The sequence below is a fragment of the Microplitis mediator genome, chromosome 1 (genome assembly GCF_029852145.1).
Source record: "Microplitis mediator isolate UGA2020A chromosome 1, iyMicMedi2.1, whole genome shotgun sequence".
Taxonomy (NCBI): domain Eukaryota; kingdom Metazoa; phylum Arthropoda; class Insecta; order Hymenoptera; family Braconidae; genus Microplitis; species Microplitis mediator.
Window position 1 is genome coordinate 27692702 of NC_079969.1, and position 18567 is coordinate 27711268.

General features: G+C 29.7%; 1 protein-coding gene across 10 annotated transcripts in view; it reads left to right on the top strand.

Moving 5' to 3' along the window:
- The first annotated feature begins 1057 nt into the window (after positions 1–1057).
- LOC130678315 (potassium channel subfamily T member 2) overlaps positions 1058–18567 on the top strand; it is a 148359-nt gene continuing 130849 nt past the window's right edge. For 4 of the 10 annotated variants that reach the window (XM_057485481.1, XM_057485484.1, XM_057485488.1 and 1 more), the window contains exon 1: positions 8802–10815. In XM_057485481.1, coding sequence (XP_057341464.1) covers positions 10454–10815 — 362 coding nt within the window. In that variant the 5' untranslated portion in view covers positions 8802–10453. Of the gene's footprint in view, positions 1459–8800; positions 10816–18567 lie in introns of those variants that run through there. The other 6 variants (XM_057485483.1, XM_057485485.1, XM_057485489.1 and 3 more) reach the window with 4 other exon arrangements.

An 18567-nucleotide genomic window follows, 5' to 3' on the forward strand; every position in this document is an offset into this window, starting at 1 on the left:
TTATTATTAATTATTATTAGCGTAAACTTTTCGCGGAATTTTACTTCGCTGATTTATTTTGCGCGAAATAATTTGACTGAACTCCATATTCACTTGTTCCCTTTGACTTGAGATCTCTGTTATTACGGTATTTAAATTAAAATTAAATATAAAACGATAAATATAAATGTAGAGTACAAAAAGGATGGCTTATCTTAATCATTATTTATTCAGGACATAGTGCACTGAATGAATAACTCGTTCGAAGACGCGTCCCGCGAGCGAACTTTGATTGAGTCCCTGATAGAATAGCTGATAAAAATATCAAATTTAAACTTTCCACGTCTCTTGAATCTGTCAAATTATTTCAATCCTTCTTTCAAAAAGAATAAAAATTTATTTGAAAAAACAATCAATACAAATTTTTTTTTATACCGGTTAAATTCAAATTCGAAATTCCGTATTACCGAAAATTTCTCAAGACTCTTAAAAAATTTTTTTTTACGTGTTTTGTATTGACGTTATGATCAAAGGACGCGAAACATCTCTCGTGACACTTTCCGATAAAATTAATTTCCTCAGGGGTTCAGATATTTTACGTTGAAAAAATAAATTACAATATTTTCAATTACTTAACATATTTTCTTTTTATGTCGACTAACATTTTATTTAAGTCATCAAATTTTTTTTAGTGAAAAAAAGAAAATATTGAATTAAATTTTTTTATTAAATTGAATTTATCACTGAGATTTAATCCTATTCATAAATTTTATCACTAGTTTGCTATTAATTTAAATAATCCTATTAATTTTTTTTTAAATTTCCCGCGATTAAAATTTTTATTATTTTTATTTTTTTAAGTAAAAAGTTGAAACCGTTCTTTTAAAATTAAACTGGCCCTTAATACGTCAAAGAAAATTAGGGTACCCTTTCAAATAAAATAGAGCACGTCATAGTCATGAGAGCATTTTCGTGTTTCTCATTCGTGATTTTCTAACGCGATAATATGTTTGTACAAAGTATTTAAAGACCGAAGATTAAAAGTAAGAACTAACTTTAAAAATCCCAGTATACTTTTTAGAATATCACTGAAAAAAATATCGATATAAAAAATAAAACCGGGAGATTAACATGGAATTTATTTATTGATTTCTAAATGCTGATAATATTTATTTTTCTGGAAGTGAATGAAAAATAAAAAGGCCGAAAAAAAAGTAAAATGAAATCGCGTGATCGGTTAGAAATAATAGTGGTAGTGTTTAGTGGAAATGGTTTGGCAGTGACGTGAAAGCTTCAAAGACATAATTAATTGCACGAAAGAATACCGACTACGAATACTTCCGGTACTAAAGAAGCTTTCTGCACCATGAATTACGGTGTTAACGAGCCGGAACCATGCTTACCATTACTCTTGCCACCGAGGTACCGATTGAGAGATCTCATCCTCGGTGATTATGCATTCAACGACGATGGTGAAAGGTAAATATTTTAAATAAACTTCTTGATACATTATACACTGAGAGAAAAGTGCATGTCCTGAAAAAAATAATTGGTAGCAGCTACCTATTATTTCGGTAGCCGTTACTGATTGGAATCGGTACCAGCTACCGAAAAAAAATCAGTAGCTGTTACCGAAAATTAGGTAACTGGTACCAAAATAATCGGTAGCTGCTACTGATTAATTTTTGGTAACAGCTATCGATCATTCGGTAACAGCTACCGATTATTTCGCTAGCCGTTACTGATTGGAATCGGTACCAGCTACCGAAAAAAATCGGTAGCTGTTACCGAAAATTAGGTAACTGGTACCGAAATAATCGGTAGCTGCTACTGATTAATTTTTGGTAACAGCTACCGATTATTTCCGTAACGGCTACTGATTACTCGGTAATAGCTACCGATTATTTTGGTAGCCGCTACTGATTGAAATCGGTACCAGCTACCGAAAAAAATCGGTAGCTGTTACCGAAAATTAGGTAACTGGTACCAAAATAATTGGTAGCTGCTACTGATTAATTTTTGGTAACAGCTACCGATTATTCGGTAACAGCTACCGATTATTTCGGTAGCCGTTACTGATTGGAATCGGTACCAGCTACCGAGAAAAAATCAGCAGCTGCTACCGAAAATTAGGTTACTGGTACCGAAATAATCGGTAGCTGCTACTGATTAATTTTTGGTAACAGCTACCGATTATTTCCGTAACGGCTACTGATTACTCGGTAATAGCTACCGATTATTTTGGTAGCCGCTACTGATTGGAATCGGTACCAGCTACCGAAAAAAAATCAGTAGCTGCTACCGAAAATTAGGTAACTGGTACCGAAATAATCAGTAGCGGCTACCGAAAAATGATCGGTAGTGGCTACCGATTGCCAGTAGGTAGCTGCTTCCGATTATTTTTTTCAGTGTGGTTGCTGTAATTAGAAAAGGATGGCAATGAAAAAATAGTCATCTTAACTAATATTTCAGGTTTCTTGAACTATATCATAGTGCCCGAAACTATTTGAAAGTAGTAGTTTTAACCAAGAATTTGTTTTGTTGTGGTAAATATTGAACATTAGTTCTCAGAACTTATACTTCAGCAGAATCACAAATTTTTCAGCAATTGTGCGATTATAATTTCATTAATTTAGCATCATTTAAGTCGTCGACGAATATAATTGAGGATTTTTCTTCATTATTTTTTTGTAGTAAGAATACCATTTTTTACTTAGTTACGTTCGCTATTGTCATTGTTCATTGAACTATAACACAGTTAAAACAACTATGATATCATCGTACATTTTACAACTATATATTAGTTATCTGAACTGAGGGTAATAGTGGAGGCGTCATTGAACTATGTTTTTCATAGTTCAGAAAACCAGTTTTTTCTCTCAGTGTAGTGTCAAAAATTAACAGAGTAAACGCGGAGTGGATGACTTTTTATTTATACAATTTCCTCGGAGTAAATTTCACTTCGAGGGGAGTTCCCCTTTCCATAAATTAACTCCCGATTTATTACAGTGTAGGTAATTTCCATATAATTATGTCAATTTAACTAAATTTGAGGCAGTTATTTATTTAATTACTTTTAAAAACTGTTTTCAAATATTTCTCATTATAACTCTGTATTTTAATACAGACGTTCTATTGTTCTTCGTTATTGCTATTAAAAAAAAATTTAATTCAGAGTGATATTAAATTGTATGGGTGGTGAAGTCGCCACAATTTACTGGCTTTTATATTTATTATTTTTTTTATTTTATAACCACGTATTATATTACGCTTCATAAATTTTTTCCATCAAGAAACATCAAAAGACTACATATATATATATATATATATATATATATATATATAAGTAGCTATTATTTTTACGAGTGGATTAAAAGTATTAAAAGATAAACTAAATATATTATTTATATTTTTATATTATCGATATAAAAATCAGAATTTCATTTTTTATTAATTGCTACTGAGCATGAATTGATAGGAAACCGGACATGAAATCATCGAGTCAAATGAGACATACATATTTGGAAAATACTATTTTCATCCAAATTTTCATTTCCTTTTCGTAAAGTATCGATCGAGGTGGTTTAGGTAATTCTCAAAATTTTACCAGAATAATACAATACATACTTAGGGAAGAAAGTAGGACATTACACCCGGCTTGAGTGACAAAAGCTCGGGTTGCGATGTCTTACTTTCCTTCTGAAATGCATATAGAATTTTTTTTCACTACAATTTTTATTACATTTGGAATGAAAACTCTAAAAATTTATTTTGAAATCTCAAATTAGGAATTAAGTAGAAATTTTTCTATTTTTTATGCAGCAACGACTCGAAAATAAGCTAGAGCGATAATTAATTATGTGTCGTGTCAAAAACAAAACAATCTACTGGAAATTTCGGGGTGTTCACGTGCCAACTTATCTCTTTAAGATCTTTTGAATAGTGATCAAAATTTTCTTGAGGAAAAAAAAATTGTATTATTCAAAACCGTCTCATTTTGTCCTGGTAGCCTATTTTTAGGACAGACATAAACTTTAAATTTTAATCCCCTTACGCTCTTACGGTCATTAATTATTTTCTAACCAATCGTTCCAGTTTTTCTCATAAATTTTAAATACATCAATTGATTAAAATTATAATCATTATTTGAATAATGATAACATTCATAATGATTCGATATGAAATATATGAATTTGTAAAATAATCAAGCATCAAGTATTAATCAATTCATCAAATGCCGGTATCATTCGCTCTCAAAATTGACCGAGGACTCTTGTCTATTGAGATGAAAATTGATGAATGTTAAGCTCTGATCATTTCAATTAACATCGTCTCTCCCGTTCATATCGATCAGTCATTTTTTCTTTATTAGTTTCCAATCATTATTTATCTATCTCTCAATCACTCATTTACCTCCCATTGAATCTCTTTATTTATTTTTCCGCTACTTTGCTGAATAAAATATAATGAACTACCGCAAAATAATCATTTTTTTAATTGTCGCGGTTAATTATAATGTCAGCATGTCACTGAGATGTTGACACGCTCCTCAGGCATTGTCTTTTATATTTCGCGCAGAAGCCCGAGTGTTTTACACTTGACACAATTAATATCGACCGTAGTTTCTATTTTTGATACACATGTAGCTTTAGGATGTATGTAAAATTATCCTAGGATAATGTTTCGTTTTTAGCTTCCCGCTAAGAAAATTGGAAATTTTCAAATTGTCGGGAAGTTATTGATTTTGGTCCGATTTTCGAAAATCGAGTTTTCATCAGATGTCGTCGTTTTGCGGTTCTAGGACGCTGTTCTAACTATTTTCAGAATGATGTCCGAGTGTGTGCGTGGACGCTCCTCGAGATCGAAAACAGCGGTAAGTTTTGGAGCTGGCCAGATTTTTTTTTTGCTCAAATTTTTAATTTCCCGCTAAGAAAATTGAAAATTTTCAAAAATTTGGGAAGTTATTGGTTTCGGCCCGATTTTCGAAAATCGAATTTCTAAAAGATCTTGACGTTTTGAGACTCTAGGAAATTATTCTGACCAATTTCAAGATGATTTCCGAGTGTATGTCCGAGTGTACGTACGTACGTATGTAAATATCTGTAACTTTTGAACGGATGAACCGATTTTGATCGTAAAGGTGTTATTCGACGCGGTTTGTCAACATCTAAAAACTGAGAAAAATTGAGCTCGATCGGTAGGGCTCGTTCGGAGATTTTCCAAAAATACAAATTTTTCAAAAATGTTTTTTTTTGATAATTTGTAATTTGCTCCATAGATTGATTCCAAAATCTAATGCACTCTAAAACTTTATAAGACGCGTCGAATGCCACCTCAACCATCAAAATCGGTTACTCGTTCAAAAGAAACCGTTGTCGAAAAAAATAAAAAATTTTTTTTGAAATATTTCAAAAACGACTAAATAAAAATGGCATAAATAAATATTTTTGAGCTTGAAGAGCTCGAAAATGTATTCACAACAATGCTTTCGAGTTTAAGGAGCTCAAAAATAGAGGAAAGTTTTAGGGCTGGCCCGCAGGGCCAACCGACGCCCAGATGTTTTTTTTTTATCTCGTCACTGTATCTTTTTTATGTGTTTATATATTTACATATCTGCGTTATCAGACACTACTAAGAATTTAAAAATTATTACCTTCAAATATTAGCTTTTAATTTTTCTGGATAAACGAATTCTTTTTTATTTTTAATTAAAAAAAAAAAAAAAAAATTGCGATTGTCAATAAACGTAACAAAAAAATATGAATAAATATAACAACTATTTGAAATAGATTTCACAGTGAGAAAAATTTTTTTCACCCATTCTGTCACTGAGTTTAAAAGGAAATATAGGACATTTATTTTTATCCCGCGGGATTCAAACAGCACAAAGCGTTCCATCATTTAACTTTCGCGTTAGCAAAAAGTCGAATTCCATCAGCAATCAACTTTGATTTTTATTGAATTGTTGCTGATAAATCAGCGTCTAAAAATTTTTCCTCTATTTTTTTTTTATGATTTTGATGAAAAAAATTTTGTTTCTATTTCACGAGTTTCGGAGTCAAAGAAGCGAAACAAACTGTCAGATAAAACAAAAGATAAAAAGTACAGGCATCATTTTTTCGCCGCTCTGTTGCCAACGCAAAATATTAATATCCATGCCCATTTTTCCAGCTTTTTAATCTCAAAATCCAGTGATCTAACTCGAAAATTTTAAATCTCGTGAATTTCCCTTTGCACAATAAACATTTTATCAATTTTAAATTTATTAAAACTGACAGTAAATTATTTTTTAATTAAAAACTGGAGGCAGGCGAATATAATTGATGATAAAAAGTTGGTGATAATGAATTCAATTATAAACTAAAATGATTTTTTTCGTCAAATAATTTAATTATCGGTACTAATCATCTTCCTGCCCCGAGTCGTCTATTATCAGAGCAAAATCAATTCAAAGAGAATAATATATAGACAGTACTTCGTTGCTCTGTAGAGTAGAGTATTACATACCAGCAGAGATTGTTAACACAGCAGGTAAAAAGTAAGTGGTTATCAAGCTCCGAGTGCTCAACAGGCACAACAGAGTGCGCGGAACGACCGAAAGCATTTCTTTGTTTCAGATCTGAGCTTTACAGGTCAGCTATTAGATAAAGAGGTCGCTCTATTTTCGCTTGCTCTTATCAATTAGATCTCGTTCTTACAATCACTCTATTGTATACAATTTTTTTTTTTAAACAAAAAAGTATCCAATTAAAAGAAAAATTTTGTCATTCAAACAATTTTCGGCTTTTGTGGAATTTGTTCTTTAATTTTTTTCGCATAAAATCACCAGTAGTTCAGTCGATTCAGATCAAAATTTGAATTTTCAGTGTATACTAGGGTGGGTTGAAAAAAAACTTTTTTTTGTTTTTCTTAGCATGGGGGTAGAATTTGTACCTTATAAAAAAAAAATTTTTTCAAGAAAAAAAAATTTTTTTTACTCAACATTTTGAGGTGGCCCACTTGTTTTTTAAATAAATAATTGATTAAACTGGGTAGTTCCAACGAAAAAAATTTTTTTTGTTCAAAATCGTGGAAAATATCTAATAATTGTCGAATGTGATTTTTTTTTACTTCACTTTAATTTTAATTCAAAAGAAAATGTTTTTCATTTTTGGATTTTTTACTTAAATTACAAAAATAATGGGAAAAAAATTTTTTAAACTTCTGACTTACAATTAGCTTTCAAGGGGACATCCTACAGATTCTAGAACACCATGTAATTTTTTTCGTTGGGACTACCCCGTTTGATCAATTATTTATTTTAAAAACGAGTGGGTCACCTCAAAATGTTGAGTAAAAAAATTTTTCTTTTTTTATAAGGTACAAATTTTACTTCCTTGCTAAAAAAAAAAAAAAAATTTTTTTTCAACCCACCCTAGTGTATACATTAGGGTGGTCGTTAAAAATTAAATTTTCTCAGGTGTCTCATAAAAAGCTTCTTTTTAGTGAAAAAATATCTGGGGAATTTTTTTTTTTTTTTTTTTTTTAGTAAAAAGAACACGTGCCTCAGAAATCAAAGTTCATTTTTCGATACAATCGCGGTTTTTTTCAAATATCTCATGAAATATGCAGATTAACGGAAATAATCACAGGAACAATTTTGTAGGAAATTAAATTTTTGACAAAAAAGGTCATGTTCATTTTTTTTATAAAACGTGTATTTATAAAGATATTCAAAAAAAACTTTTTTAGATCTTATTAATTGGGCATTTCAAAATTTGGGCATCAGAAAATTTAATTTTTAACGACCACCCTAGTAAACATGTACGTAAAAAAATTTTTTTTGAGCTTTCTGAGCCTTTCCTCAAAATCATCAGGACTCCTGGGCCCTCTGATATCAAATTTTCAATACTCCAATAATAATTATTATTATTATTATAAATTAATTTGCTAATTTATATTAAAAATATAAAAGTCGTCTTCATATTTATATAATAAAATATGACGATAATTTAAAAAGAAAAATGTATCATTTTAAATAAACAGTAAAAAAAGGACAAAGAAAAAAAAAGTAGTGATGTTACTCCGATCGCATTATGCTGTGACACATGACATGAATAACACGTGGCCGTGACCACTTGAAAGCTTTTTCGCGCTAGTAGATAAGCCCATTAATGCGCAGACTCGTTCTGCAGCAGCTCCGTTCTGCTGATATACCATAAATCGATGATTTGTGCTCCAGAGCTTCATTCAACCTTTTTTTTCCACTTATCAATCCCATATCTCGTCCCTCATTATCTCGGCCTATCTTATCATAAATCAATCGCTAAAAATTCAATCGAGCTCTACCCCAACACACTTAAAAAAATTGCTCATTAAAATTCCAATCGATAAATTTTATTTTTAATTTACACCGAGTTTAATTTCCATCCATTAGCAAACAACAGACATATTCTATAAATATTCTATGCAATTAATCATGTTGATAAGATATTTGCGATAATGCTGATAAAAAAAAATATATAAAAAAAAAAAAAAATAAAGAGCGCGGGTTCTTGTCCCGGTATCTATTGGCGCAGTCGCGGAACCAGCAACTGCGCCACGTGCATGTGTGCGCGTATCTACTTGGGGGTAAGTACAGCCTGAACGACAATGACAGAGAATGTATGTATGTTAAATAGAGAGGGGTGTAATGGACATGGAACAGTTATAAGTGAGATGGAAGTTTAAGTGTAAAAAGATGTGGACCATGGCGTGTGAGAGAGAATCATGGGTGCGGTGCGACTGGGGTTTTCTAGTGTGAGACGCGAGGGGAGACTGAATTTCATGAGGAAACTGCTGTACCGCAGTAGTGTCGAGCTCGGGGCCAACTGGCTCCTTTACTTGTACTCCTCTTCTTCGTGTGTGTCATGATGAAAATGTCACGCGTTATTACTCTATTATTTGTTCATTAATAGAGTTTATGTCTTCATCGACTCAACACATCACTTTATCACTTACCATTAGATCATTTATTATCCTATTATGTTTATCTTAACTCGACGTACCTCGAAACTAATAAATAGTGGCTATCATCTACTAAATGTCGCCTGATAAATTTAATTACACGGTATATTTATAAAATAAAATATGTGATTAGTGATTTTTAATATTTTTTTCAATTCAAATATTTAATTAATTTAAAAAATTTTTGTGGAAAAATTAAGTGATGTAAAAAAATTATATCAATTACTGACGAAATTAAAAAAATTAATGAAATTGAATAAGTGATTAAAATAATGGCACATAAATATAATTATTATTAAGAAAGTAATTGAAGTGTTGGTTTCAAGGTTGGGTAAAAAAAACCCTTGTTGAAAATGTACTGCAGTTACAGACACGCGATGTTGTTCATTAGGCAGTCAACATATTCGAGATCAGCTGGGACAATAAATTATTTCATAAAATTAAGACCACAATATAATTAATTAAATTTTTTATTTTTTTTATAAAAAAAAAAAAATCAATTCAACGAATGAAGACTTTTATAAAATGTGACATTTTGTATCGAAATAATTTTAGTGGACTTTCTGTGACATGTAAATCGCGGTGTTTAGCGACCTTGGTATGAAGGTGCGCACGACAGACTCGTGTCTTTTGCTTGTATTGAAGGTCACTAGAAACGCGAGTCAATAGTAATTTTACAGTACTCGAAAGCTGACATGTGTTTTTTTGTTTTTTATACAACCGTTAATATCCACGTGTCAATTTACTCCCGTGATTCGTCTACCTCAACATCAATTCTTATCAAACCAAATAATCAAAGTCTTTATCACACTAAAATCGTTATCAATAAAAAATCCATTTTTTACAATTTAAAATAAATAATAAAAACGAGGGTTGTAAAAATATATCAAAGGTTGTTATCAAAATGCTCAAGTATTTATTTGCAATATTAAATTTTAATTAGCCTTTAAAAATAAATACTTAAATGCGGGAGCTTCCAAACTTGACGTTCGATAGTTGATAGCATTTATTGTTGCACTGATAATTGTTGATTGTTGCTACTAATTATTTATTAATCGTTACTTTGTTAATTAAAAAAAAAATGCTGATTAAATTTGGTAATTAAATTTTAAATGTCAAGTTCGTTAAGTCGTTATTGAAACTAATGAATTTGTTAAATAATTAAATTAATAACAATTAGTGAAGTGTACTTGGACAAGTTTCAAGCAAGCTCAGATAATTGTACTTGTATATATATTACCATTGTATGTACCTTGGACTGGATGATAAGATCTTTTCGCTCCAATTCTCCCTCGAGATAGAGAACATCAAAGTACTATGCCGCTGAAGGTGTACGAGTACTATTTGTGTGTTAATTTGTGGTGATAATGTAATATGGAGATGGAGGAGAAGGAAAAATAAATATAGAGGGTTGTTATATATATTCAAATATTTATAAAATAAAATGGGATGAAATGCAAAGTGGCGGCGAGTGACAAAGATTTGAATAATGGAAGATTATGGTGAATCAAATGGTACTGAGTACTCGTTGCTTAATCATCGGAGACCTAGGGACCCACTTTGCGGATCTAGTGCGTCCTCGGAGCCGCTGCTCGAAATGTCAACCATGGGGTGGGAGTACGAAGCATTATCGGATATACATACACCGACAGGTGGTGTCACTCCGTCATCTACACCACCCAAAGAGCTTTCTCAAAAGGTCCACTCGGCTCCGAGAGTTTGCTTTGAACCAGAAAATCTTGAAATGACACGAAGACGCAGCAGCAGCAGGCTCACGTCCACTAGAAGACGCAGTAGGAGTATGAGTGCTTGGGGTGATTTGTCACGATGCTCATTTCGACTTGATGAGAGGTACATTTTTTGTACTTTTTTTAGCAATTTGTCATTTTTATTAAACTGAGGAAAAATTTCTTTTTTGGTTGAAAAAAAAATTAATTTAATTTTAAAAGAGGAAAATATTTAATGTGTAGTAAATTTGAATATTAAATGTTTTTTTTATAAATCTCATTTTCAAAATGGAAATAAAAAGCCTTTATAATTAAGGAGAGGGTGTAATTAAATATAATTAAGGAAATTTATTTTTATTTTGTTTTTAATGAAGAGCGTAATTAAAAAATTTTATTCAAAGTAATAAAAGTCGGAAATTAACTAATTGGAGAAAATGAATTAACTTTTTTATAAATTTGTAATTAATTTTAAACGGTTTCCGGTAACTTTTATTTAAACGACAATACTGAATAGTTATTTTTTACACGTTTTAAAACTGAAAAAAAAAATGTGAAGTTGAATCAAATCCAAAAGTAATTGCTTTGAAACTTAAATTAACGGAATCAAAAATGGATTTTTCGAGGATTTGTATTCTGATAAATTTACATCCAAAAGCTTTCAGACTCTTGACCTTGAAAATTAAGAGGGTTCGAGAAAATAGAACGAGTTTAATGATCTGCATCTACAAACACATCTCAGTACTTGAATTTAATGAATTCTTAATTTTTACAATTTTGTTTAGACATTCATTTTTTTTTTCAAACGGACAAATGGGGGGAAGTAAAAAATTTCTTTAGTTTCTCTTATTTCATTTGTCAGAAAAGGAATAAAGAAATAAATCTTTGAATTCATTAATTATCACATAAGTAATGACAAAAAACATTGAAGATTACTCTGATCTCCTGTAGTCTAGATCAAGATTAATGAGAAACTCGGAACCGAAATTTCGAGATAAAAATAAAAATAAAATTCTACCTTCCAAAAATTCGGAGTAACATTTAAATTAATTTTTTATTACTCATGTCATTCAAATTTTAATTCATTTCTATGCTCAAATTTGAAAAAAAAATTTTTTTTTCAATAATTTGAATTTCTGTTATCGAAAAAAATTAATTTATAATTTTTATTGAAATTCTAGGACAAGTATCTATGGAAATTATTTTTCACGCTTGAAAAAATATATGCTGAAGATATCGTATGAAAATATTTGATTTCTTATGAATGTAAATATATTTAAGAGTTCGCTCATGTGAAAAAATAGTTTAAAAAAAAATATGTGCATTTGACATTTGGCTAGAGCATCGGTTTTCGATATATACTTTCCTGTATGAGTACACATCGATTACAAAAGCTGTAATCCTGGTGTGTATGAGGTTGGAAGGAAACAACAATAGCAAACTTGAGTTGTTACTGCTCCAATCGGGCAACACAATGTAATAATTTATTCTACAATAAACAGTTTTTTTTTCATTTCGTCATGATTGATTTATTATTCACCTGCTTTTTCATACCGCGCTCGTTATTTATCATCTGCATATAATAGCTCGCTGATTTTAAAGATTCACCAATCGGAGATCAACCATTTATTAAAAAAAAAAAAAAAACATAACAACAAAACTTGTAATAAATAAAGTATGGACTTTGTTTCATGCAAATTAATTTGAAAACTTTTTTTTTGACCCACAGAAATTTTTTTTTGTTGCAAATATTTTTAACAGCTTTGAAAAAAAAATTGGGTAATGAATAAAAATATATCACGAACTGTCATACATTTCGGGTGTCTCATATTTTGTTTTTAAAAAATTTATGAAGTAATAATATATTAGACTGGAGTCGAAAATGTAATTTCTGATGGAATTAAAAAGTTGGGAGGTAAAGATAAATTTTTTTCGTAACTTTTCGGGTGCCCAAGTTGTTAAAAGTTCGGACTATAGTTCCTATGTAACGACTCAGCAATTTAAGTTTATCGAAATGGGAAACCCATTGAATCGAAGTGGGAAAAAATTTATGCGTGCGAAAAATTTCACGATCGTCTAGGGATAGTCTGAAAGTATTGAAAAAATTTAAAAAGTCTGCCTTGGAATTTTTGTTAAAATATTTTAACATTCGAGGTTGAAAAATTTCATGAATTTCTCTGGAAAATTTTCAATTGCAGAAATTTACCTCCAGAAATTAAATAAAATAGTGAATTTTACTGCAAGGGGAGTAAATAAATCTACAGTCATCCACTCCGCATTCATTTTCAATTTAATCCGCAAATTTTTATTAATTAATCGTTCGACAGAATGTTTAGATAATTAATTATTAGACATTAAGTGTACTAATGATTTATAAACTGGGGTAGTAATAGAGGTAATAATAGTTAAGGACTACTTGAATGAAGCATAAAATTAAATCTATCACGACTTAACTACTTTCGTCCCGAAAACTAAAGTTCAAAAGATTTATAGCTCCCTTTTTTATTCCTAATCCTTCTTTATAGAGAGTAATCTTCACCTGTTCTTAACAGTTTTGCATAATATAATTAAATTCAAATTTAAAAAGAAAGACCCGGGTTAATCTTTTTATAAGAATCAAAAGGCTGGAATATCTGACGTCTATTTTCATTGATGAAATTTATTTTGAAAATCTATTAAATGATTGTGGTCCTCAGAAATTAATATATCTGTCAGAAATAACTTTGAGGAACTCGAAACATTAAGTCAATTGATATGCACAATTATGTACTGAATCCATTTCGCTGAATTTGAATAGTATTATGCAAAACTTCGGCTATTCATGAATGGGAAAATCTAAGTGAAGGTACAAAGGAGTTTTGAACTCTGTTAGTTTTAGAGCGAAATTAATTTTCAAGTGAAATACTTAACATCATATTTAATTTAACCTTATACACTTGAAAAAATAATATATATACAAGTCGCAAGTTTGAACTGTAGTTTATAATATATGATATTTAATATTTACTTTATAAATATATGTATATATACAGTCGACTACTCGTTGTAAGCCCGTTCCCCTCCATCAGCAGTTAGTGGATTCAAAACTTCCCCTACTTCATCCCTTTTTTGAGATTTGGGCCAAGGAGCCTCTTATAACCCTCCGTTAAAATTTTCAAAATTATAAACTAAGAACAGAAAACAAGTAGACAAATTAATAAGGGAAATTTACTATCTATCAGAAAAGGGGTAGGGAAGGCAAAACGGGGTACCCCCAAAATTTTATAAAAAAAATTTTATATTTTAAATGGTTTTTAAACATTCCAAAATCACCTCTGTAAATATAATTAAGCGTTACTTTGAATTTTTTTTGGTAAACTTTTTCAAAAATCAATTGTCAGTTGAAAAATATTAATGACGTTTGTTTTATGATAAAAATTACTAAAAATTTTTTTTCTTCTTTTGTATCCAATAAACATGTAAAATATAATTTTTCTTCATGTAAATTACTTACAAAAAAATTAAACTTAATCAAATTCGTTTAAAATCCAGAATTTTTTTTTTTAACCTTTTTTAGGGGGCACCCCCTTTGCCCGCAGAAATGAAAAATTTTTTTTTTCAACGGTAACTGAAAATTTCTTTTATTTACTTTGAATATCATTAAAAAAAAAAAGATTTAGCTTTTTTGAGTCCTCGAAAACTTGGTTTTTCCTTAAGTACCCCCTTTTGCCCCTCCCTCCCCTATAATTGAAATAAAATTTACAAATAAATTTTTAATAGATGATATTTTTTGTTTCAGGTGAGTGGCCATTTATATTTTTAACGTAAGTAAATATTTTTCAAAAAATTAATTAAAAATCTAGTCTCATACTAAAATTGAATATTGAGCATTAAGTAAAAAATATGACAATAGAAAACAACAAGTGGTAAAGAAAAAGTAACGGAATAATTTAAAAAACGAGCGATAGATATCTGGATATATTCTTTTATCCATTGAGGAGAAAAAGTAAACCGGACTCTGCATTTACTGGTCGATATAACATTACACCCCTAATCGTACAGGGAGGAAATTGTTGATAAAGTAGATCAAACGTCGCGCTAAGGATGAAAGGATACCATGAGTAGAAGCTCTACACAGTAACCGGGTGGAAAAATTTTTCACTCGGCTTATCGACTGGGCATTTGTATAAACGGAACTGCTATTACGTTCCTCAGATTTCTCACAGGTGCTCGTTACCAAAGTAAATAATTTAATAGCTGATATATTTACCCCGTATTTATATCCGGTTTCACTGAACCAAACATCAGTAATTTATTCAAATTGATAATTGTAACCCACTGGCTACTTCACAATTATTTAAAATATCAAATTTCCGTCGATTATTTACCTATCGGTTATCGTCGACGAATTAGTGGAATTTCGCGGTTGCGGGTTCAGGCTTCCGTTGCATGGAAAAAAAAAAAAACCATAATTTGAATGACGAATTCAATTATTTCACTATCAATCTTTAGTAATTTTTCAGTATAAATTATTCATGAATTTTTTAGTAGAGTGAAAAAAAAAATGCGTTCATAGTAATACCTGCGAAAATAATATTCAAATTTACGTCTTATTTACATATCGAATGTTGAGGTGTCAGAAGTCTATTGGGAATTGTTTGAAAGATACAAAATATATATAATAAAAAATGAATGATTTATATTTTTCACATTTTTACCTTGAGAAAATAAAATTGATCATGTGACCTCCTTGAATTCGTAATAAATATAAATTTTCTGTAAATGTATAGTTTAAAAAGCATTCTTATTTATACGAGTTTAAATTTCATGACAGAGATGAAAGGAGCGCGAAAAACTTTTTTTCAAAATTTTTTACAATTATTCAAATTTACGGTATTAAATTTCATTGTAAAGTCAAAAATAAGACAAATATAAATTATTCAAATTTATATTATTATTATATTTTATCTTGAAGGCTACAAAACCTCTAAGTACATTTAATCCGTATTTTTAGGATATATGTTGGCTCCATTAAAATATTACGCTCGGAAGTTTGAAATCTCTCTCAATCCTGGGTACAAAAATAAAATTATAAAATAGATAGAATTTTTTTTTAGATCCTATACTAAGTAAACAGAACTCTTTAAAAAAAAAAATTAAAAGTTAAATAGGAATTACACGTCCAGAAAAAGTTACCATTCCTAAGTAAATATCGTAAATATGAATAAATTTTGTAGTATCACTAGTAGTCTCTCGCAGTTAAAATAAAAAAAAATTCTAATTTGCATTGACATGATTTTTATTAACTTTTATATTATCTACCCATGTTTTTTTGATTGAAAAGCGTTTTCAGAACATTCGTTTAGTCGCACGATCTTTTATCTATTTCCCATTATGATTTTGACAGATGTAGAGCAAACAACAATAGTTTAATTTTTTTCCTTTTATTATAAAACAAAAAAAAAGTTATCAACTTTATCAGTTTTAAAAATAATTAAATGTTGTGTTATCTATAGTTTGATTTAATAATTATCGTAGTTCGTTTTTCAAATGATTTGAATCTATAGTTTGAAAATTCCGCCAGAGGTTTTTAGAAAAAATCCATTTTCCAAAAAAAGGGAAATTTCGTGACTTTCCAAACGATTTAAATCTATAGTTTGGAAATTCCGCTAAAAGTTTTTTCAAAAAATCCATTTTCCAAAAATAGTGAAATTTCGTGATTTTTCAAACGATTTAGATCTATAGTTTGAAAATTCCGCCAAAAATTGTTTGAATAAATCCATTTTCCAGAAATAGTAAAATTTTGTGATTTTCCAAACGATTTAAATCTATAGTTTGGAAATTCCGCTAAAAGTTTTTTCAAAAAATCCATTTTCCAAAAATAGTGAAATTTCGTGATTTTTCAAACGATTTAAATCTATAGTTTGAAAATTCCGCCAAAAGTTATTTGAAATAATTCATTTTCCAAAAATAGTGAAATTTCGTGATTTTCCAAACGATTTAAATTTATGATTTGAAAATTCTGCTAAAAGTATTTTCAAAAAATCCATTTCCCAAAAATAGTAAAATTTCGTGATTTTCCAAACAATTTAAATCTATAGTTTGAAAATTCCGCCAAAAGTTTCTTCAAAAAATCCATTTCCCAAAAATAGTGAAATTTCGTGATTTTTCAAACGATTTAAATCTACAGTTTGAAAATTCCGCCAAAAGTTTTTTCAAAAAATCCATTTCCCAAAAATAGTGAAATTTCGTGATTTTCCAAACGATTTAAATCTAGAGTTTGAAAATTCCGCCAAAAGTTGTTTGAAAAAATCCATTTCCCAAAAGTAATGAAATTTCGTGATTTTTCAAAAATTCTATCGATCTTGTGGGACTTGAGTATTCAAAAACAAACTTTTTAGAGGACACGTTTTCAAAAAGCCTGAAGACATAAATAGTTTACGCTTCGATAACTTTTTTTTGTCACTAAAAAACGGTTTAACTGAGATTGAAGTCTCCACAAATTGGATATCAACAGTATTCTGAAACCATCTCCGGCGATATTGCAGCGAATCGTAAAAGTTTTGTCAAAATATTTAGCATCTGGTTCTTGAGTTCCAAAGAAAATAATTTCATTCCACAAGTACTGATTATTTTATCATAATTAATTATTATGATAGCGTTTTTTTTTTTTTTACTTCAAACCACGGCTCAAAAAAGTAATGAAATTAGAACTGCCTATTAAAATTAATGAGTGAACTTTAAGCATTACTCTGAAATCTCTCATCAGTATAAACTTTTTTTTATAAAATGTTTCAGTACATTATTTATATAGATTTTAACGATTTATTAACAGAGTCTTATGTGGTATCCAACACCCGACCGGAGGGTTAAGCTCGACGCTAAATTATTCGCTGTAGAACCCCTGGGTAATAAAATCTTCATTTAGGCAGTCTTATCCACGGTAAAATGATGGTAGGTCGAAATGGTAGCAACATCATATAATAATATAAGAGATCCTATAGCCTGTAATTTGTTAAATATATGAAGTAATTGGATCTTACAAACATTGAGTTATTGCAGGCATAAAACACTTGCTTATAACACTGCGAATTCAATCTCTATCTATATATATGTATATCATAATTATCATATTTTCTTCTTTCAAATTCTTCACTGAAAATTTCAAAAAAGCTCAAGTCTGATCTTTTTAATTCGGGAAGAATTCAACAGATTTAAATATTCAGAGGTCTTAAGAAAATATTCTCACTATTTTTAGGATAACGTCGGCATCCGTGAGTGTGCATGTGGATAAATACTCAATCTCTTTAAAAAATCAACCGATTTATACGGTTTGTACGGGAATCAAATGGGTCTATCTCGACTTAGATTCAATAATAAATTGACATCGTTGATAAGTAAATTCCAAGTTATTCAAAAAATTCAATTTGGAAATATTTTTTTTTTTTTTTCATTACACTGAATATTCAATCGATTGATATCAAAATCTATTCAGCTCCAATGCTTAGTTAACGTTTCCATTTGTTGTGGGAAATATCTCAATCGGTAAATTTGTTGATTATCAATTCCATTTCAACAAACTCTTTGAATTTCTGGGAGAGTCATTCCGATCGGTTTAATACTTTGGCACATATCACAAATGAAGAATTTAAAAGTTAACAATATTTTTCATTTTCGATAAATACTTTGAAAACTTTTTGGCTGAACGATTTCTAAATCATCCGAATTTTAGATCCGTCTTCTCAGTGGAATTAAAATTCATTTTTAAAATCCGGAGCTTTTGTAATTCGTGTGATTTTTAAGAAAACAAAAAAACTTTGACCTCAGAAGACTCAAAATTATTTTCCTGAAGATCAAAACGTTTCTCGCGTAAGGAAAGAAAAAATTGGAAAGTAAAAAA